A 20,896-nucleotide genomic window follows, 5' to 3' on the forward strand; every position below is an offset into this window, starting at 1 on the left:
CCTGAACTCTGGGCAGCGACTGAAAGAATGACATCATGAATACAAGCAGCCGAAATGAGTTTCCATCGAAGGGGGGCTGGGCGCTCCCTTAGAGACCCCCTGGATGCCTTGCTGTGGAGGTGTTCCAGGACACAGTGGGGAGAGTCTCTAGGCCTGGGACGCCTCAGGATTCCCCGGCAGAGCCGGAGGAAGTGTCTGATGAGAGGGAAGTCCGGGCGTCCCTGCTGCCCCCGCAACCCGGCCCGGATAAGGGGTTAAAGATGGATGGATGCTTTTCAAGTGTGTCAAAGATTCCTCTTCAGTTTTCAACTTAAAATAAACTTCAAATAAAAAACAGGGCAGCAGTGGCTCAGTGGTAGAGCAGGGTTGTCCAGTAACTGGAAGGTTGGTGGTTCGATCCCAACTCCTCCCTAGTCACTGTTGTGTCCTTGCACTTCACCTGCATACCCTCCAGTGTACTCACTGGTGTATGGCGCTCTTTGCTGGCTGCCTTAAGCAATTTCCCCATTGCGGGACTAATAAAGGTTTCAAATTTAATTTAATAACTAGGATTAGTAAAAACAGCATCTGTCTCTTCCATCTGATCAGTGATTTGTGTCCACCCGTCCCTGCAGCTGTCCTGTGTCCTGCCTGATGGAGAACCTCCTGCACATTTTTCAAGTTTGAGTTTGAAAAAGATTGAACACACACCAGTCACTCCTGCCCACACACACGTCTGAAGTGTTAAAGCTTTCACTGTCAGGTTTTCTGTCCTGTTCCATGTTGTAAAATAGGACTTTAGAGCTGAATGTGGGTCTGCTGCTTGGCTGCCAGCGTGCTGTGAGGAGCTCCGAGGTTCTGAAGGTGTCTGCAGACATCAGTCACCAACACACACTTTTATCTACAAAATATTTATTGGAACACTCAGCCAGTCACAAACATGCCTACAAAAGTAGAAAAACAAGAACAAGATGGCGAGCGTCGACTAACCAGCCCTCACTAACGCTTCCCCTGTGGAAGAAGCCCCGCGTGTGTCATGGTGAGCCAGGTGCTTCCAGGTCTTCACTCAGACCTGAAGGCGTCTGCGTTGAACGGTCAGCCGTCCAGAGATGTTTCAGTTCAAGTGTGCTGATGAAAAGAAAATGGCGGTTTCGTTGTGCTTTTGTTGTCGTGCTGGAAGACGCCGTTCTCTCCTCCCCGCCTCCTCTGAGCTCAGCGCAGCTCTTCCTGGACGTCACCTGAACGCACCACGTCTGCTCCGCGGTGAATCGTCCTCAGTTCTCCACCTCCTCCTCCTCCGCCTCATTCTCGGCCTCCTCCTCCATGCGCTCTTCCTCCTCCTCCTCCTCCTCCTCCTCCTCCTCCTCCTCTCGGCTCTTGTCGTTCTCGGAGTCGGCCTTCTTCTCTTTGTCTCTGCGCTTCTGCTCAGAAACCTCCTTCTTCCCCTTCTGGTCCTTCTTGTACACTGCAGGACAGATGCAGCTGGTTAGGACTCAACACAGACGTGCAGAGATCAGTGTGTGAGGACAGGTGTAAACTGACTACAGGCCCAACACACACGCTCGTGTGGAAGGTAAAGCCTGATGATCCAAACTGTAATGTGTTGATGTGCCAGCGCTGAGGAGAGCACTGACTCTTAACCCCCGCCTGCCGGGCTGGCCGAGCAGGCCGCTCACCTTCCAGAGCTTCTCTGAGCGGCTCCAGGAATCGCTCAAACTCCATCTCCTCCATGGCAGCCAGGACGTCTCCGGCGTTCAGAGTTTTCCGCTTCGCCTTCATGGCGAAATTATTTGCACTAAAAGCCAGAGAAGAAGAACAAGAAGAAGAAGAAGAAGAAGAAGAAGAAGAAGAAGAAGAAGAAGAAGAAGAAGAAGACTTGTCTGAGGAGCTCTCTGTGTTGGAGACGTGTTGGATGGAAAGAGGAGTTTGTGAATCAGACGCTGAAGGCGTGATTTTCTTACCAGGACGTTGCATACAACACAAACACACTGGCAGCCTGTGAAATGGCTCGTCGTGCTTCTTTGGACACGTTCACTCCATCTGGGAGCTGTAACACACACAGACACACACACAGAGCGGAGGAGTCAAACACACCATCACACGCTGACATTTACACATTCAGCAGGAAGACGTGTTATTAACGTTGTTGGAGTTTTGCTCTGCAGCTTCGTCAGTTTGTGCACTAATCTAAGATAATCTGGGTCTGGGTCAGTATTTAGGTTTTTTTGTCCAGCAGACACTCAGATGGAAGCTCAGGCCCTCAGGACTGCAGGAACTCTGTCAGGGGGACAAAGGGCCCCTCCAGGAGCCAGCAGCTCAGTCACACACTGCATCTTGTTTAGTTTCTGGTGTGTGTCTCACCTCGAGTCAGCTGTTGGTTTTAATGTTATAACATTATTTTAACTATTGATCCATCAGCAGCTTTCAGCAGATTCTGTATGTTTAACAATCATTTCCTTGCTGCAGAGAGTGGTGCTGCAGACCCCTCAGAGTCCAGATTGGCTCAGATTATCGTGCTGATGATGAAGCTGCTGAGGTCAGCTCTGTGGCGGCAGCATGCTAACATGCTAACATGCTAACGGCTCCGTCCCGCACTCACCGCCTCCTTGATGATGCGCGTGATGACCGCGTTGGGCAGGTTCAGGTCCTCCGGCCTCTCCGCCATTTCTCCCGCTGATCCCGCCGGCCCCTCCCGGACTGCAGTGAGCCCCGTGACCGCCCTGCCGAGCCTCGGAGAGCAGGGTCTGTGCGATGCTAACCGATGAGCGCGCAGCCACACGGACGTGCTCGGAGCAGCTAGCCGACCCTTCGGACTGTCCCGGGTATTTCCGTGGACGGATCTCCTCTCTTCCGGGTTTCCTCCGTTAAACCTCACGCGGATGAAGCGGCTCGCGCCCCCATCGCAGTCCGTTTTGTTTTGGGACGTTTCCCGCGAACCTTCCAACCACCACGAGCCCTACTACGTCAGCGATGAACTTCGACCTCTGACGTGCTGGTGACGTGTTTCCGCCACGGCCTAACAAACTCTAAAATATACAAATAAAAAACAAAGATTTTTTTTAAATATGAGCGAAAACAACAAAAATGTATTTTCAGAGAAGGGATAAAATATTAAAATATGAAAGTTTCAGTAAAGAACGTCAGGATGAATAAATAAACACGCTGTTATTCTGCTGGAATAACAACTCACCCAAAGTGAAGGTACGAGGCAGGCCTTTGTCTCCCCCTTCTGGTAGTGAGAGTAATTACAACAAAGTTAAATGTCAGTATTTTCTGAAGCACACTGATACTGTGAAGCAGGGAGGAGCGCCCTCTGCTGGCAGCAGTGATTGTTCTGTGGTGCTGGTGGCTGTGTGCTGATCATCCTGTGCAGATGATCTTCCGGCCTGGCTCTCAGATTCAGAGTGGAGCAGGTCAGGGTGTGTGTGTGTGTGTGTGTGTGGAGGGGGGGGGGGTATTTAGGTGGTTTCCATGGCAGCTGCCTTCCTCACACACGCAGCCCACACTGCAGTGAAACATCTCCGCCCACCGAGTTCAAGCCTTTGTGGCTGTTTCTGGGCAGCGCTCCAGGATAGCAAAGTTTCCTCGGCTTATCTGCGCCGGAACAATCCCTGATCTGAGCTGAGTTCACCCAGCACGCCGCAGGTAGCTGCAGCTGGAGAGGCAGGACCTGAGAGTCCAGGCAGGCAGCAGGGCTGCAGCGTGCTGGGTTTGATGAATAATAACCGATCAGGGCGGCTTACATCTCACTCTGCTCTCTTCACAGTTAACCTGGCTCTCCTGGAGATGAGAAACTTCAGTCTGATTATTTCATTTTTATCCATGATTGTTTAGTTAATCAACATACTAAACTATGACCACAGTAAACAAATGAAGGGATTTACCAGATGCCACTGAGGGCGTCAGATTAATCGTAGATACAATAAAATGGGTTCTTTTGTCATTTTAGTGCAAAGATACATTTAGACCAACACATGCTCAGAAATAAACAGGTCCTGTGACTGTCAGAGTCCACAAACAGGCTGCATGGAGGGTCTGTAAGGTCTGAGACCTTTGCCCAGGAGGCATCACAATCCATCACTCCACCTTCAGTCTCACTGAGTTTGGTTTGACATTAACTTCAATTCAATTCTATTCAGACAGCTCATTTTACAGTCAGAGCTGTCTCCGAAGGAATGAAGGAGAGACGAGAAGAAGAGGGAGACAGGACAGAGAGGATGAAGGAGAGAGAGGAGAAGAAGAGGGAGACAGGACAGAGAGGATGAAGGAGAGAGAGGAGAAGAAGAGGGAGACAGGACAGAGAGGATGAAGGAGAGAGAGAGGAGAAGAAGAGGGAGACAGGACAGAGAGGATGAAGGAGAGAGAGAGAGGAGAAGAAGAGGGAGACAGGACAGAGAGGATGAAGGAGAGAGAGAGAGGAGAAGAAGAGGGAGACAGGACAGAGAGGATGAAGGAGAGAGAGGAGGAGAAGAAGAGGGAGACAGGACAGAGAGGATGAAGGAGAGAGAGAGAGGAAGAGGGAGACAGGACAGAGAGGATGAAGGAGAGAGAGAGGAGAAGAAGAGGGAGACAGGACAGAGAGGATGAAGGAGAGAGAGAGGAGAAGAAGAGGGAGACAGGACAGAGAGGATGAAGGAGAGAGAGAGGAGAAGAAGAGGGAGACAGGACAGAGAGGATGAAGGAGAGAGAGAGGAGAAGAATATATATATATATATATATATATATATATATATATATATATATATATATGTATATATATATAGTGGTGAAATGATCAGAGGCCAGACTGTAGGTCTGGAGGCAGAGAGACCTGCAAAGAGAGAGAGAGAGAACTACGATGAAGACAGACAGCAAACAGCTGATGACATGGATCAGTAGTATGAAGCAGCTTCTGCCACTTTGTGCTGTTTTCCGTTGCCTTTATTACAGATGTGACTCCAGCTGGATCAAACTTGAGACTGACAGCAGGTCCAGCAGACAGACTGCGTCATGTTGGGACAAAGCAGGACTCCTGTTCCAGGCCTCGTGCTCGCCTCTGTCCTGCCTGCAGCCTGCACACATGTGAGCGGTTATCAGAGCGAATACACACACAGCTGTTGTTGTGTTACGGTTTTTTGCCTTCAGCCGGCTAATCTACGGTCAGGATGTCAGCACATGTCAGCTCAGGCTCTGCTCCCCTCCACACATGCAGCCCGTCACAGCTTCACATGTCCCTCATCCTCCTGTTTCCTGGGACAGGACCCCTCCCACCACAGCATGTCCCAGGAGCCACCAGGAGCCACCAGGGGCCTCACAGCTAACAAATGTCTCCCAGCATGTCCGTCACTGTTTGGGCTCACACCTGTGTCTGTGTCTGCTGACGGGCCACAAATCATAAGGAGGTCTGAACCGTCCCGGGTCCCAGGTCTGTACTGGCCTCTGTTTGTCAGGGTCCTGACTGTCAAACCAGTCCACCAGTGTGTGTTTTAATCATTTGTGATTCTATTAACAAGTTATTGACACTTATTGATGAGTGAAGTGTTCCTGGTATCACTACACGCTTTAAACCAGCCATCAGTCTCCGGCTGTGCAGCGGCCAGTGAGCTGCGCGTCGTGTTGTTGTTGTTGTTGTATCGGTGTGTGTAATAACGCAGTGACGCCTGTGTGTGTGTGTGTGTGTGTGTCCGCCTCTGGTTCTGGTTCTGCCCACCGCCGCTGGATTCTTTAGGAAGCGTAAAGAGGTTTGTTTACGCAGCACTACTTTTGTATACATCCGACAATTACTGCCACAACTTAACACAACAACCCCCGTTCCTTTTGTGTGTCCGCGGTGAAACGCTGAAGGACAGGCTGCCGCCTGCACGTCCCGCCTGCACGCCGGGCTGCTGCTGCTGGTCTCGGCCCTGACGGAGCCGATCGGTGGCGTATTTGTTGGATCTATTTTCTCTTGGATGGCTGTGCTGCGCCTTTCTCTCCCTCTCGCCTGTGCTAGGCCGCCATCTTGAATTTTAATGTTAATTTCTAAAAAAAAATGTGTTTCCTGTGATATTTTCGTTTCGGATGTCGTGCCAATTTTGGATTAGTTTGGAGAAGCGCCGTTTCGTCGCGTGGTTGTTTAGCTAAACATCGCGGTGAGTATGGTGTGAGTGTTTGTTGTGCTTCTGTTGTCGACTCCGGGACATTTAACGCTCCCAGCGCGTGAAGTGCTCCCAGCTCGGTGTTTAATATCTGCCCATCAGGAGGAATAACGCTGCTGCTCCGGGCCGGCCGCTGTTCGTCGTTGCGGGGGTCACCGTGGATCGTATCTTACAGAGATTACGACACATTAACTAACTTTTATTTCGCACGGAAACGACCGTTTTAGCCCGTTAAGCTAGCTAATGGCTTCCATATCAAACAAGCCATGCTAGGAGTTAGCTTGCGTTAGCAGCTGTGCTCAAGTGGTTTGCTGGTAAGTAGCATCAACGTAGCGCGTTGCTTATTGTTTATCATCGAATATTTAACGTTTATTGAGTGAACGTTGTGTTTCTGACAGGACAGGTTGGCTGCATGGTGTTTTTATTGACCGGGCTCGCCGACGGTGAAGCTAAGTTAGCCTGCTGGAGTGAAGTTAGATGCTAGCTTGATGTTAGTTAACACAATCTGGAAAGTACGGTAATGTGTGAGCATTCTCTGTACTGTGTTCTCACAGAACCACCCGGTTTAAATGGACGGCACCCCCGTGTTTATCCGCCGGACGCTAGCGTCCTGTGTGCCGAGTGGAAACTGTGGAAGCCGCTGCGTGATGTGGACTTTATATATGTCGGTGCGGTTTAAATAACACAGCAGCACCGCCGGCCGTGTGTCAGTCTTTGTGTTGGCGTGTGTGTGTGTGTGTTTGTGTGGCTGTCTGCCGGCGCTGGGTCGTGCCTGGCCGCTGCCACGGCGTGCAGCCGGTGTAGCTGCAAGCTAACCGCCACGGCCGAGCATCACACTGGCGTCGCCTGTGGCCGTTAGCTTCATGCTAACTGAGTGCACGGGTGGAGAGACGGCATTTGTTAGCAAACAATACAAGCTGTGGAGGCACCGCTGGCCCAGCCGCGGCCTCAGGTGTTGGTGTGGCCTTCCGGGTTCCCAGCTATTCTCCCCGTCGATGTGGGATGATGTCTTTTCACTTGGGGCTAGCGTTAGTGTAGCTGAGACTACGAAGCAATTTCTGCGATGCTACTGCGCAAACTGCTCCTCACAACCACATAATGTGTTAATGCAACTAACAGAGAGGCCGTGAGGCGCCGTGTGGCATCATTGATCCACAAATAAGCAGAGCAGCACTCAACTGTAGGAGCGACGACTCCAAAGACGTTTCACTTGCACTTGACAGTAAGCCTGTGTTGTACCTGTGGCTGTCGCTGAGCGGCGCTGCAGGATCATGTGTAAGGTATCCGCTGCCTGCATCCGTCTGTGCAAGATGTTTGTTCATCACTTCAGAACTTTGAATCATCCGAGTTTGATATGAGGCTAAGACTAATGGCAGCTTTTTGTTCAGGAGGCAAAAACAAGATGTTTTATCTCGTAGCTCGGAATCAAAACCTTCCACATCCTCTGAGAAAGTTTTATCCCAGCATGTTTATGTTGCAGTGTCATATCACTGCAGCATTATTGATTAATCACTGAGCCCCCTGTACAGTACGAGTGGGTCCAGACGATGAATGGATGCACAGAGTCACAGACAATAAGTTTTCTTTTACAAACACTTATTATAATTAGTATCATGTGTTTCCTGTTCGGCCAGTTAAGCCTCAGAACACTGTTAATATTCCAAAATGTGTGTCTTGTGTCTGCTCCTCTCCCAGGTTTCAGATTTTAGACCCCAGTCTTCCCCACTCGAGAGTGTTTTTTCATATCGTAGACTAAATGCAACTGGACCAGGGGGCTTGTGGGCATGAAGTGGCTGGGCGAATCCAAGAACATGGTATTAAATGGCAGACGACACGGAAACAAGTTGACCAGCGAGCAGCCTGTGAACCAGAGCCAGACACGCTCTCAGCACCCACAGCGGGCGTCCCTGCGCCACAGCAAGAGCCACCCCAGGAACCGAAGATGTAGCCGCAGTGAGTTTCTGAATGCGGGGGGTCAGCTGCAGTCTCAAACACCAGGCTCAAACACCTGTGTGTTTTTTACAGGGTATAATGCAGCCAACCTGGAGGCTGAGCGGCGCTACGTGCCCTCCTCAGGAATGACTGCCAAGGAGCTGTGTGAAAACGATGACCTGACAACGAGCCTCATCCTGGATCCATATCTGGGGTTTCAGACTCACAAGATGAACACCAGGTGAGCACAGACACCGCAGAGGTCTCGTCTCTTCCTGTGTTCCCTGTGATTTCTGAGTTTCCTATTTATGTCCCAATAGATTTCGACCAATCAAAGGAAGACAGGAGGAGCTGAAGGAGATCATTGAGCGCTTCAAAAAACACGACAACCTGGAGAAAGCTTTCAGAGCTTTGACGTCAGGAGACTGGTCCCGGAATCTGTTTCTCCACAAGACGAAGGCTCAGGAGAAGCTCTTCAAGCAGCACGTAAACACGCCGACTCAGACCCGATTCCCTGCTGCGCTGACAGCCCAGCGTCCAATCAGATGGCTCACTTTTTTCCCTCCCACAGGTGTTCGTGTACCTGCGGATGTTTGCCACAGACAGTGGCTTCGAGATTCTTCCCTGTAACCGTTACTCATCGGAGCAGAATGGAGCTAAAATCGTGGCGACTAAGGAGTGGTGAGGACGTGCTGCCTGTTGCTCCTCACATCAGAACATCTGCTGACTGTACGCGTAAACATGATGAATGCTGACGTCTGTTACAGGAAGAGGAACGATAAGATCGAGTACCTGGTGGGTTGCATCGCTGAGCTCTCGGAGAGTGAGGAGAACATGCTGCTGCGACATGGGGAGAACGACTTCAGCGTCATGTACTCAACCCGCAAAAACTGTGCTCAGCTGTGGCTCGGGCCGGCTGCGTTTATCAATCACGGTATCGAGTTTTATACGATTACGTTTGCAAATTTAGTTTTATAAAGGAAAAGCAAAATGACTCATTCGAATGTCCTTTCTGTTTCTTCCCCAGATTGTCGGCCGAATTGTAAGGTAAGACTGCTTCAAAGACTCCGTGTGATTGGCTTCTTCCAAATGTGGACGACTAACGGTTAACCGCTCTGAATATGTGCGTCAGTTTGTGTCGACAGGACGGGACACAGCCTGTGTGAAGGTTCTGAGGGACATCGAACCCGGGGAGGAAATCTCCTGTTACTATGGAGATGGATTTTTTGGGGAAAGCAATGAGTTTTGTGAATGCTACACATGTGAAAGGTACTTACCTCCACAGCTGGAAGTGATGTCATCCTCTCTACATGATGAAAACAAATGGTTTTTAATCCAGCTAGCAGTTAGCTTTAGCTGCATTACTGTGTTTGTTACAGTCATACTTTATGATGGTCCTCAAATGCATCGTGTGAAAAATCACACATTTCCAACTAACCACTATGTTTTATATGTCTGTGATCATCAACATCACCAAGACTCAGTAAAAAGTATAAAGTCCTGTGAGCAGCAGTCACATGACCAACACTGATCTCTGTCTGAACACCTGAGTGATTCTGCACACACTCACCCTATTATTATTTTGAGTGTTTGAGTAATGAATAAATACTAAACAACAAACAGCTGTTTCCTTTCGAGTCTGATCGTGGATAAATGGGATCTGACAGCATTTTGTGTCATGTCTGTTGTGCAGACGGGGTACTGGTGCTTTCAAATCCAAAGCTGGACTCCCAGTGGAAGTGCCAGTGATCAACAGCAAGTACGGGTTACGGGAGACGGACAAGCGTCTCAACAGGCTGAAGAAGCTGGGGGAAGGAAACCGGAGCTCGGACAGTCACTCCGTGGGCTCGCACACTGACGTGGACTCTCAGGAAATGCCAAAAACACATCAATGTAAGTGGGGCAGCAGACATATCCGACGTGATTGGTTTCATGTGCGTCCTCTGTTCTGAACGTGTTCTGTTTTCACTGCAGCTGCCAGAAAAAGAACATCTTCATCGTCATCATCTTCATCTGGCCTGAAGTATAAAAACAGGACTCAAACCAGACGGACTTTGTCAAGAGCCCTTACTACCTCATGTTCAAAACAAGGTCGTGTAAACAACAACAGGGTACCAAAGAGACTAAAATCCCAATCCAAGCCTTCACTAAGTAAAGTCCAGTTGCGGAGTCGCAGGCGAGGGGCGGAGCCTAAAACAATGGCCAAAGGAGAGACTTGCCAGCTGGGTCTCAGGGACTCAAAGGTGTCACTGTGTAAAAGTGTCACCGTCAAAAAGGAGACGGACGGGCAGGAGCTGGTGCAGCCGGGGCTGGTGCAGCCGGGGCTGGGTCAGCGCGGCTGCCTCACCCGGCACGCTGCCAAGGAAAACGGCAGCCTGCCGGCGGTGCAGGGCAGTGAGGACAGCCAGTGTTCCACCTACAGAACTCGCAGGTCCACTCGGACCCTGGGAAAAGCCCAGGACGTGGCAGCAGGTGTAAAGCTGGAACCCAGCGCCATGGACGGCCTGAGCCCAGTCCCTGGGGGAGTGGTCATTAAAACGGAGCCGGCTGACATGGAGGAGTACCTCCACCACGGTGTCGGACTGGAGCAGCCGGCAGTGGACGCCAGCTATGCCAGGAGAGGCTCGCACAGCCGGCAGAAACGGCCGACGCGGCTCCGGGCCGAGCGGATGATTAAATGTGAGAGCGCGTACGGCGAGCCGTTCATGCCGATGGCTGCCGGCCATGCCGCCAACTTCTCGGACTGTGGAAACATGTTGCTGAGCTTCTCTGACAGACACAGGGACTACAACGGCATCACCAACGGAAGCAAGTCCCTCCGCAGGGACAAGGGGAAGAGCAGCTGCCGCTCACAGGACAAGGGAAAGAAGAAGCGCCAGATCACCCGATACGACGCTCAGCTGATCCTGGAGAACAACACGGGTATCCCCAAACTGACGCTCCGCCGGCGGAGGGACAGCAGCAGCAGCAAGGCCAATGACCCCAGTGACCCCATAGGTTCCTCCAACATGTCCACTGTCAACTCGGCCTCCTCCAGCAAAATCAGTATCAAGTTCAGTAAGGACCACGACAAGGACAAAGGCAGCTCTTACATCGCTAAACTGAACAATGGGTTTTCCCCCGTCGTCCACGGCAGCGCCACCAAGTTGAAGATCCAGCTGAAGAGGGAGGACGATGCGCGGAGGATAGCCCAGACCAAGGGGGACCAGATGTCCTACAATGGGGATGTGGGTCAGAGTCTGGACGCCAGGAACGGCGGACATCGGACCCAAAAGGTCCTGGCAGAACCTTCGTCTGACGAAGACAAAGAAGGGGAGGATGATGACGATGACTACTTTGACAACGACTTTGACGACGATTTCATTCCACTTCCTCCAGCGAAGCGTCTACGACTGATCGTAGGCAAAGACTCCATAGACATTGATATCTCCTCCAGGAGGAGGGAGGATCAGTCTCTGAGGCTCAATGCATAAGCTGCAGACCTTCCTGTAAATACACACCACCCGCTAATCAACTGTTGTGTTGATGTAAAAGAAGTACAGTAATTTAAAACAAAGAATTGCTGAAAGATCCTGAATGAACGTCACTAGAGGGAGCTGTCGACCTAAAACAAAGCTCAGCTTTCACTGCGTGGCTTCAATGAAAAACCTGCATCACGTCAGGACTGAGTGAAAACCGAGACGTTGTTTTGGGTTGAACTCCTTCAGTGAATGCACTTGTTCTATTCATAATGGACATGGATGTTGTAGAAAGTGTACAGTATGGTGACTACCCCTCTGTCTCATAGGCAGGTTTTAATTGAGCTTTTGTTTTTTTTTTTGTCTCATAGTTTGTAAGTTTTGTGTGACGACCCGCGCTCACTATGGAGTAGTTTGGTCCAGAGGCATTAGAACGTCAGCCAGTCGGTCCGTTTGGGTTCAGGCGCCATGTTCTCATCCCCGCAGTAGTTCTCCTGTTAAAACCTCTTAATCAGCATTATTTAGGGCCGAGTATCAGGGCGCTCGACAGGATGGGAGGGGTCACGATAGAAACACAGTTTGAGATTTAGGTCCAAAATTTACAAAAAAGACTGAAGAGGTATAAAATAAGTAAAAAAACACATTCACAAAATGAGAAGCAACTCAAACATGAGATTTAGGTGAATCTTTACAAGTTTTTTTTGTGTAATGTTTAGTGAACATACGGCTGTGACTTTCTGTTAATTGTGTGTCTGCCCAATCATGCTGATCAGACCTGCGGGATCAGTTTTCCACAGTGTGACACTGATCAGCTCTGTCGGGGCGAATCCACTCACGCAGAATTAAAAGCACAGACGGAGCCGCTCTGTGATGGGAACATGGCGCGCTCACAGGCCGCCTGTGAAGTAATGTACAGAACGACTGGCTCCGTCACTTTCTATTGATCCGGCAGAATCGTTTTCCCTCTGTGGTGCTACTTCGCCCCCCCCATCCATGTGTCTCCTGTGTGGATGACGGCAGCATTAAGACTCATCACCTTTCTTTACAGGAGCACATCCTTCAGCAGCATTAGGTGCCTTAAAGAGCGTTTGGACACATGTTAGTTTCACCACTAATCAACGATGATGCTAAGCCATCTGCTTCCTGTCAGTCCTTCTGTAGATTATTATTATGATCATCGTGGAGGTAAACAGACCAACTGAGACTGAACGTTAACCCCGTGTTAATACGTACTGTTCACATCACCAGCAGCCATCCCGCACTGTAAACTCTTCCAGGTGTATGTCTGTGTGCTCTTCGTCCGATTAGACCGCTGTCACCGTCTCCAGTCCAAAAGAAAAAATCTAATGTGAATACTTGGACGTTTTAGCGTGTTGCGTGGGTAGTGGGGAAACATGTAAAGAGAATTAAAGGATGGGCAGTGCATATATTGTCCAATATGTAAATCATGTGAACACATCTTGTACTTATTTAACAGTTTTGAATACTTGAAAACTATATAAAGTTTCTTTGTGACTCTTGTTTCCTGAGTTTTGCTCGACATGGCGTCTTCATCACACTGCAGATACTCATTTATTCACTGTTCACATAATGTATTGATATGTGTGGAAAAAGTCTTTGTGCTTATCTGTCTTTGATAGGTAATAATAATAATACATTTTATTTGTAATGCACTTTACATTTGCGAGCAAATCTCAAAGTGCTACATAAAATCAGCAAGGCAACAGTGTACACTAGTCATTAAAATTAGAAGACAACATTATAAAACTAATCAATAGATAGGGGTTAAAAGAACAAAGGAAGAAACGCAGAAAGAAAACCAACATAAAAACCAACATAGAACTGTCCTAGCTGGAATAGGCTTCCAGGAAAAGGAAGGTCTTTAAGCCTTTTTTAGGTGAGCTTCTGTTGCAGATATCAGGACATTTGGTGACAAAGAAGGTCCATTTCAGGTATTAAAAGATTGTGGACAGTTTATAAAACAAACATTTTTTTCTCCTGAATATTTTGTGGTATTGATCTGCCAGCAGCCTGGGATCCAGATAAAACATGAATACCTTAAACCCAAACATGCAAAGTGCAGCTTATAACATTAAAAACAAGAAAGATGGCATTTTAAAACAGGTTGATGATAGAAAATTAAAAAGTGATGAAGAACAGCTCCAGTCATTAACAAGCCATGTGTTTTCTAGATTTATAGAAATAAACATATATAATAAATACATTATAAATTCTGCCTAAAAAGGAAAATACAGAAATAAAAACTTGAATTCCATCATTAGTAAAACTTTAATAGTAAACTGATTTAATTATAAACATTTATTTCATATTCCCATATCAACCAATTAAAGCATTTAAATACAGCCGACCGGTGACTTCCGGTGAACAGCCAATCAGGAGTGTCCCTGCAGTGCCTTCGTCCAATCAGCTTCGGCGGAGCGCTGTTTGAACGCCGCTGCGCTCCGCGTTGTTTACCTGCAGTACCGCGCTGTTCACGGAGCTGCTCGGTGACTTGTGCCGCTCGCTGCTGAAGTAAATCCCCGTTTCTTCCGCCACAGTTTGTCCGCGGTGCCGCCGGTAACATGTCCTCTGTGGGAGCTCGAGCTGCGGTGAGTGAGCGGACGTTGTTACTGACGCTGCTGTTAGCATCGGTCGCTAGCTAGCTAGCTCACGTAGCTCGTGTTTTTCTTTGTAATTTAGCAAACAGCAGCTGCAGCTGTGTGTGTGTGTGTGTGTGTGTGTGTGTGTGCTCAGCTTCTTGAACGTTTGTGTGTTTAGGCGCTGCCAGCCGCAAAGAACCCGCTGAAGAAGACCAGAAGCACCGCAGCGGGTCAGAGGAGAGCCGCTCTGGGAGAGATCACCAACTGTCCCGAAGCAGCGGCCAACGCCAAGGTAACAGCAGCGTCATTAGTCCTGGTCTGTCTGAAGCCTCCATCTGTGCTCCATCTGTGCTCCAACATGGCGGCGCTGCAGAGCTCGAAGCCTGGTCTGAAGGCCTGACCCAGTCCTGGTCCACAGACCAGCTGTCCATCAGGTCTCTGCAGGTGAAGTTCTTCTGTTCTCTAACTGGATGTGATGTTTGCTTTCCTCAGAGGACGGGAGCGACCAAAGCATCAGCCAAACCCAAACCTGCTACGGTCCAGCCGGCGGCGGCTCCGCTCGTCCCGCTCCAGGCGGCTGCAGATCGCCTCCCTTCGGTTTCAGAGGAGGTGGCTGACGCCTCCACGGAGGAGGAGGAGCTGTGCCAGGAGTTCTCTGAGAAGCTGCTCGCCATAGAGGACGTGGACGAGCACGACGCGGACCAGCCGTATCTCTGCTCACACTACGTCAAAGAGATCTACAAGTATCTGCAGGACCTGGAGGTCGGTGGTTCTCCCGCTCCACCGCTCTCTCCACCTCCTCCACCTCTGTTACATCAGCGTGTCTCCTCAGGTGCAGCAGGCCGTACGAGCAGACTACATGCGGGGCTACGAAATCACGCCGCAGATGCGAGCGCTGCTGGTCGACTGGCTGGTCCAGGTCCACTCCAGGTTCCAGCTGCTGCAGGAGACCCTGTATGTCACAGTGGCCATCCTGGACCGCTTCCTCCAGGTGAGAGCTGCGCGTGTCTCTGCCCCCGTGTGTGTCTGTGTGTGTGTGTGTCTCTGCCCCCGTGTGTGTCTGTGTGTGTGTGTGTCTCTGCCCCCGTGTGTGTCTGTGTGTCTCCCTTTAAACCCTCCCCGTGTGCTGCAGGTCCAGCCGGTGTCCCGCAGGAAGCTGCAGCTCGTCGGGGTGACGGCCATGCTGCTGGCGTGTAAGTTTGAGGAGATGTACGCCCCGGAGGTCGGCGACTTCGCCTACATCACAGACAACGCCTTCACCAAGCTTCAGATTGTGAAGATGGAGCAGCTGGTTCTGAGGAGCCTCCACTTCCAGCTGGGGCGTCCTGTGCCGTTACACTTCCTCAGACGGGCCTCCAAAGTGGCCAACGTGAGTTTCACAGGCTGTCAGTGGAAGAGTGCGCCCCCCCCACACACACACACACACTTTAAAGCTGCTGTTTGTCTCAGTCTGATGTACAGCGCCACATGCTGGCCAAGTACCTGATGGAGCTGACCCTCCTGGACTACAGCATGGTCCACTACCGGCCCTCTGAGGTGGCGGCTGCCTCTCTGTGTCTCTCCCAGCTGCTGCTCCACGGGCTGCCATGGGTGAGTGTGGGTCTGCAGCCTCTGCTCAGTAATCGATATCTTCAGGCGCGTCCATAACTCACCTCTCTCTCTGTCAGTCGCCCACACAGCAGCACTACTCCACGTATGACGAGGCCCACCTGAGGCCCATCATGCAGCACATCGCCAAGAACGTGGTGGCTGTGAACGAGGAGAGGACGAAGTTTCAGGTGAGTCGTCTGATGGCCGAGCTGACGCCGCGTCTCCTCAGACTAACCGGCTCGTTTCTCCGCAGGCCGTGAAGAAGAAGTACTCACGAGTGGAGCTGATGAAGATCAGCCTCCTCCCTGAGCTCAGCTCGTCCATCGTCAGGAACATGGCTGCTGCTGTGAGCAGCAGCTGAGACCGGCCGCCATCAGGACTTTTAACTCGCACTTTATATTTTACTCCTCAGCCTGTGGACTCAGTTTTTAGCAGCCTGGTCTCCTGCTCCGTTGTTTTTTTTTTTGGGTGCAGACTGCTTCTGTGAAGCATGTTGGCTTCAACGTTCTGACCACATATTTTTAAACTTGTTTGATTTTCTTAATGTTTAGCAGTGAATCAGTGGAATAAGATGGTTCTGAACATGTTCATAAAGTTAAATAAACATTTAAAATCACGTGTTTGTGCTGTGAGTCTGTCACCATGGTAACGGTAAAGCTGTTCATGCAGGAAGTCAGACAGGCGTTTGTCTTTTAACCGTTTATTACCAAAATAGGTTTTATTGTATGCAAAGCTGACAGGGTTCCTGTGTGTTGGGGGGTCAAAGGTCACAGGTGGTGTTTAGTTGAAGCGGACTCTGCGCATGGAGCCCACGGTGCTGTTCTGGCTGCCCCAGTCTGAGAAGTTGTTGTAGTCCCGCTTCTCCAGCACGTAGTGAGGTCCTCTGAAGTTAGGCTCCTGGTACACAACCCACCTACACACACACAGACACACACAGAGGGAGAGTCAGACCCACAGCTCCACCTCTAACTGCAGACCCATGGCTGAGGACGGCACTTACGCTCCACCCAGCACCCGGATGGAGGCCACTCTGTTGAGGCTGTAGCGGTTCATCAGGTTGGGGATGTCGTCCTGGATCTCCATCTTCTTCCCGGAGAAGCCGGGCCGCTCGAACAGCTGAGCTTTGGCAGGGTTGTTGTCCTGGAAGTCAAACAGCACCGAGTGACTCATGTGACAGTAACTTTTACTGCATATTGTTCATATTAACCGGCTACACACCACTGGAACGTGGATATTTCGCTAAAATACTGAGAACTGAATTTTCTTCTTCGCCTTTTTTTAAAAACCTTCTGTTTACAGTGTGACTCGTGTCCTCTGCCCCCTGGTGGAGGCATCCGGGCACTGCATAATTACAAGGCGCGGCCGCCATTTTCAAAATGGCGGCCTCCGTGGACGCCTCGGCGCGTTTTTCTTTGCTAATTATTGAAAAGTTTGAGGTGAGATCATAGATGGTAGTTACATTATATATGTATATTATATATATATATGCGCTGTGTTAAAGCCGGCTTATAATGGACTCAGACTTTATTTCAAAAAACGTCACAAACCTGCTGTTACTGTCAATACAGCCGCTTCATGAGGACGTTTGTTCGTCAGTCATGGCGTCATATTAAATACACAATTTAAATTGTTAATGAAAACGATTAAATTAATTAAATTAAAGACGGAATTAGAAATGAATCCATTGTTTTGTGTAACAGTTGCTAATTTTACCCATCCATCATCAATATGTAAACAATAATCAAATATATATGTTTGATTTTTGGAAAAATGTCCTGTCTCTTCTCTTGTTTCAGATTTTTATATAAAAGAGGAAGAAACTGTAAGAAGTGACTCATCAGACGTACCTGTGGTCCTTGAATGCATCATGTGTGTAAACATCCACTTCACTGCAAATCAAACCTCTTTATACTAAGACACTGCCAGGAGCTTGTGGAGCTCCTGTACAGGACTCTGTCTGCCTGCCTGACCGGCCCGTGGCCCGGAGGTGTGTGTTGGACTCTGTCTGTCTGCCTGACCCGCCTGTGGCCCGGAGGTGTGTGTTGTGTGTGTCATCCAGCTCCTGACTGTGTGTGTCTTTGTGTCCCACCTGCTTGACGGTGCGGACAGAGGAGACGTGGTCCATCTGAGCGCACCACTTGTCGTAGCAGTTGTACTCCCCCCTGTCGGACATGTCCCACAAGTACTGACGGCCCCGGAAGTTGTCATGCTCGAAACCGACCCATCTGTATGAAGGAGCAGAGAGAGAGAGGGGGGCGAGACGTGAAAACAGGTTTTTATGGTTTCACACTTTGTTGACTGTGTTTGACTCAGAGCTTTGACTCCAGAAAGAAATATTTCTGAAATGTGAACTCAGGTTTGAGTTGTAATGTGTCATGTAACCTGCTGTCGGTCGGTGTGCACTTACGCGCCGCTCTCCACCTGCACGGAGTTGCATCTCTCAGGGAAGTTCCTGTCACTGAGCCTGGCGCAGTCGGAGCTCAGGTCCAGTCGCCTGCCAGCGAAGTTCCGCTGCTCGAAGAGGGTCACCTGAGGGCGCCACGAGACAGATGACAGCAGACGGTGAGTTCCAAACAGCTGTTATAGCCTCTTTTAGGGGGTTAATGCAGGTCCAGCCTGAAGCTAAACTGATTTCATCTGCAGCCTATAAAAAGTCATTTCACTAAAGAAGATTATTGATCGGAGCAGTCAGGTGTAAACTTTAGACAGAGTCTATCTGAACCTCCAGGTTCCAAATGTGTTTCAAAAAGGAAATGATACCAAACACAGCCGTGTGTTTTTTGCTGGGGTTTCTCTTGCATGCTAACCAGCTGGCAGGCACCTATATTATCCTGTAATACAACCTTTTACCACAAGATGGCCTGGTGGGTCGGTCCATCATGACAGGAAGAGGCATGCAAACAGTAGGTAGTAGTCATGTGACTGAGTGAATGATGACTAAAGCTCTCAAACGGATTGTTTTTAGCTCAGCATGGATGTCGTGGTGGCTTCTGTTTGTGACGACACCATGAGGGTCTTACAATAAGAGAGAAGAAACATTGACATCAAACAACAGAGCCCCCACTGGAGAGGAGTAGTAACTACACCCTCCAACATCAGAGAGGTCTCCTCTCACTCTCTCTCTTTAATGTAAAATCTTAAATGGATATGAGGACGAACAAAAACACATAAAGTCAGAGTTCAGCTTCTTATTGAAGCGTTGACTGCTCCTCTCTGATAACAATGATTAACCACAGAACAATAACTCTGGAACAGTTGGACTCACCCTCCCACTGGACCCGTAGAAGGCACGTTGGAGCACAGACCCCAGCTTGCTGCAGATACAGAAGCATTTAATGAATGAGTGTGATGCAAAGAGAATAAGGACAGAAGCTGCAGCAGGTGTGTGTGTGTGTGTGTGTGTGTGTTTTAATATTAGAAACACGTCTGAAAGTCGTTTGTTTCCTCTGATTCTGATGTGTCTGTGCTTTCAGATCTGAAGTGGTCAGTGTGTGTGTGTGTGTGTGTGTGTGTCCTTCAACCATCACCACTCCTCAGGTGGTTTTGGGGGTTCGGGTGTTGGAGGCGTCACAGAGAGCGGAGCCTGAGGACCAGCTGTGGAGCTGCTGTGGACCGCCCACCCCCACACCTCTGAGGAGGGGCGTCGCGCCCGCAGGCCCCCGGCCGGCACACGGGACTCTCAACATACCTGGTTTGTTGGGCTAATCCTGTGACCTTAGTGAAGATGTTCATGTCAGCTCTGCGAGGCCACAAGAAAGCCCCTTAAATACGGCGACAGGAGGTGAGCGCACAGGTACTAGAAAGCTCAGAGTGTTTCTGCCACGGTCCTCATTGATATGCTAAACACACACTCATGCTGTGCCCTCTCTGCACTGCACACACAACATGCACACAGAAGCAGTGTGTGCACACACTAACATGTTACACACAGAGTGCAGTGCCAACACTTTTCACTTTCAACAACTCAGCATTTTCTCTGCAACAAAGCTGCTCAACAATGCAGCGTATGACGGCTGCACGCTTTGTGCTCTGCACTGTATTCACCGCGGGGTCGTGACCCCGAGGGCAGCTGACAGAGGAGGGCGTCAGACAAACCTGATGGCACAGTTCACTCCGACCAATCACCTCGTTCAAATGTTTAAGATAAAAAGCTGTGACGACACGTGAAGGTCAAAACAATGTTGGACAACACGACACACGTCGGCCCGGGCGTCACTGTACGAGCTGTGGCCGAGGCAGCGGCGGTGTGATACACAGGAGTGTGTTCATCAGTTTAAACTTAACACAGGTGTTTGAAGCAGGGGTCAGCTGTCAGCCCCACAGGAGCCAGCTCAGGGTCACAGACTCAGAGCTGCAGTGGGTTTATTTATCTGTTGCATACTTCAAAACATGCAGACGTCAGGCTGTGTTTTAATAACACTTCCATACAACCTGAATATATCTGTGCATCATTCTGTGTGAATGGAGCAGACTGCTGACATGTCCGGCCTCTGCAGCTGCTGTCAGGATGGATTCATCCTGTTCTCCTTGTTCAGTCGAGGAACAGCTCCTGCTTCAGACTGTTGGACTCTGCTCCTCCCTGATCAGGCAGCTCAGAGTTCCACTGAACTCCCTCTGTCTGAAAGCAGTCTGTAAGCTGTCTGTAAGCTGTCTGTGTGCAGTCTGTAAGCTGTCTGTAAGCTGTCTGTGTGCAGTCTGTAAGCTGTCTGTGTCCGGTCTGTGTGGGGTCTGTAAGCGGTCTGTAAGCGGTCTGTGTGCAGTCTGTAAGCGGTCTGTGTCCGGTCTGTGTGGGGACTGTAAGCGGTCTGTAAGCTGTCTGTGTGCAGTCTGTAAGCTGTCTGAAAGCAGTCTGTAAGGAGTCTGTGTGCAGTCTGTAAGCAGTCTGTAAGCTGTCTGTAAGCAGTCTGTAAGTGGTCTGTAAGCTGTCTGTAAGCAGTCTGTGTGCAGTCTGTAAGCTGTCTGAAAGCAGTCTGTAAGTGGTCTGTAAGCTGTCTGTAAACTTTCTGTGTCCGGTCTGTGTGCGGTCTGTAAGCGGTCTGTGCTCAGCACCTACATTCTGTGTGCAGACAGACAGACAGACATAACATAGCAACACAAGGGACGGCGTCCGTCTCTCCTACAGTGTGGGTTTGGATGAAAAATAAAGATGGAGGGGGACTTACACCTGAACAGTCAAGACCAGCTTCACTGTGGGGCCATGAGTACATTCCTTCACTACATA

At 49.8% G+C, this 20,896-nt stretch overlaps 4 protein-coding genes across 8 annotated transcripts; 2 read left to right on the forward strand and 2 right to left on the reverse strand.

Annotated features, from left to right (window-relative positions):
• Positions 1–874: 874 nt before the first annotated feature.
• LOC114433356 (DNA polymerase epsilon subunit 3-like) lies at positions 875–2,984 on the reverse strand. Its single transcript, XM_028401877.1, has 4 exons — positions 2,579–2,984; positions 1,941–2,026; positions 1,656–1,774; positions 875–1,444 (listed from the first exon to the last, which is right to left on the reverse strand). Exons 1-4 carry the CDS (start codon positions 2,642–2,644, stop codon positions 1,254–1,256), a joined length of 462 nt encoding a protein of 153 aa, XP_028257678.1. The 5' UTR covers positions 2,645–2,984; the 3' UTR covers positions 875–1,253.
• A 2,284-nt stretch (positions 2,985–5,268) lies between these two features.
• Positions 5,269–13,000, forward strand: LOC114433347 (histone-lysine N-methyltransferase KMT5B-like). 5 transcript variants are annotated; one of them, XM_028401865.1, is made up of 10 exons: positions 5,269–5,383; positions 7,791–8,048; positions 8,121–8,268; positions 8,348–8,513; positions 8,599–8,708; positions 8,795–8,961; positions 9,055–9,074; positions 9,160–9,296; positions 9,721–9,920; positions 10,002–13,000. In XM_028401865.1, the coding sequence occupies exons 2-10, from the start codon at positions 7,880–7,882 to the stop codon at positions 11,498–11,500; spliced, it is 2,616 nt and encodes an 871-aa protein (XP_028257666.1). In that variant the 5' UTR covers positions 5,269–5,383; positions 7,791–7,879; the 3' UTR covers positions 11,501–13,000. The 5 variants fall into 5 exon arrangements, with proteins under 5 accessions (XP_028257666.1, XP_028257664.1, XP_028257663.1 ...); XM_028401863.1 differs by lacking the exon at positions 5,269–5,383 and adding an exon at positions 5,595–5,699; XM_028401862.1 differs by lacking the exon at positions 5,269–5,383 and adding an exon at positions 5,742–6,089.
• A 956-nt stretch (positions 13,001–13,956) lies between these two features.
• On the forward strand, positions 13,957–16,119 carry LOC114433352 (G2/mitotic-specific cyclin-B2-like). Its single transcript, XM_028401869.1, has 8 exons — positions 13,957–14,094; positions 14,264–14,377; positions 14,578–14,847; positions 14,918–15,076; positions 15,218–15,454; positions 15,535–15,675; positions 15,753–15,863; positions 15,929–16,119. Exons 1-8 carry the CDS (start codon positions 14,068–14,070, stop codon positions 16,034–16,036), a joined length of 1,167 nt encoding a protein of 388 aa, XP_028257670.1. The 5' UTR covers positions 13,957–14,067; the 3' UTR covers positions 16,037–16,119.
• A 336-nt stretch (positions 16,120–16,455) lies between these two features.
• On the reverse strand, positions 16,456–19,407 carry LOC114433354 (gamma-crystallin N-A-like). The gene is made up of 6 exons (XM_028401874.1): positions 19,364–19,407; positions 18,941–18,989; positions 18,083–18,204; positions 17,765–17,900; positions 16,676–16,815; positions 16,456–16,588 (listed from the first exon to the last, which is right to left on the reverse strand). Exons 1-6 carry the CDS (start codon positions 19,405–19,407, stop codon positions 16,456–16,458), a joined length of 624 nt encoding a protein of 207 aa, XP_028257675.1.
• Positions 19,408–20,896: the final 1,489 nt, after the last annotated feature.

The sequence above is a fragment of the Parambassis ranga genome, chromosome 3 (genome assembly GCF_900634625.1).
Source record: "Parambassis ranga chromosome 3, fParRan2.1, whole genome shotgun sequence".
Classification (NCBI taxonomy): Eukaryota; Metazoa; Chordata; class Actinopteri; family Ambassidae; genus Parambassis; species Parambassis ranga.

Excerpts from the sequence above, each read along its gene's own strand:
- LOC114433347 (XM_028401865.1), top strand. The coding sequence starts at position 7,880 with ATGAAGTGGCTGGGCGAATCCAAGAACATGGTATTAAATGGCAGACGA. Across the intron at positions 8,709-8,794 it reads ATCGTGGCGACTAAGGAGTG|GAAGAGGAACGATAAGATCG; the intron begins GTGAGGACGTGC and ends CGTCTGTTACAG. Across the intron at positions 9,075-9,159 it reads ATTGTCGGCCGAATTGTAAG|TTTGTGTCGACAGGACGGGA; the intron begins GTAAGACTGCTT and ends TATGTGCGTCAG.
- LOC114433352 (XM_028401869.1), top strand. The coding sequence starts at position 14,068 with ATGTCCTCTGTGGGAGCTCGAGCTGCG. Across the intron at positions 14,095-14,263 it reads CTGTGGGAGCTCGAGCTGCG|GCGCTGCCAGCCGCAAAGAA; the intron begins GTGAGTGAGCGG and ends TTGTGTGTTTAG. Across the intron at positions 15,077-15,217 it reads TCCTGGACCGCTTCCTCCAG|GTCCAGCCGGTGTCCCGCAG; the intron begins GTGAGAGCTGCG and ends CGTGTGCTGCAG.
- LOC114433354 (XM_028401874.1), bottom strand. The coding sequence starts at position 19,407 with ATGAACATCTTCACTAAGGTCACAGGATTAGCCCAACAAACCAG. Across the intron at positions 18,990-19,363 it reads GGATTAGCCCAACAAACCAG|CAAGCTGGGGTCTGTGCTCC; the intron begins GTATGTTGAGAG and ends CTGTATCTGCAG. Across the intron at positions 18,205-18,940 it reads TCTACGGGTCCAGTGGGAGG|GTGACCCTCTTCGAGCAGCG; the intron begins GTGAGTCCAACT and ends TGGCGCCCTCAG.
- LOC114433356 (XM_028401877.1), bottom strand. The coding sequence starts at position 2,644 with ATGGCGGAGAGGCCGGAGGACCTGAACCTGCCCAACGCGGTCATCACG. Across the intron at positions 1,775-1,940 it reads GTGTTGTATGCAACGTCCTG|TGCAAATAATTTCGCCATGA; the intron begins GTAAGAAAATCA and ends TCTGGCTTTTAG. Across the intron at positions 1,445-1,655 it reads GCTCAGAGAAGCTCTGGAAG|TGTACAAGAAGGACCAGAAG; the intron begins GTGAGCGGCCTG and ends TCTGTCCTGCAG.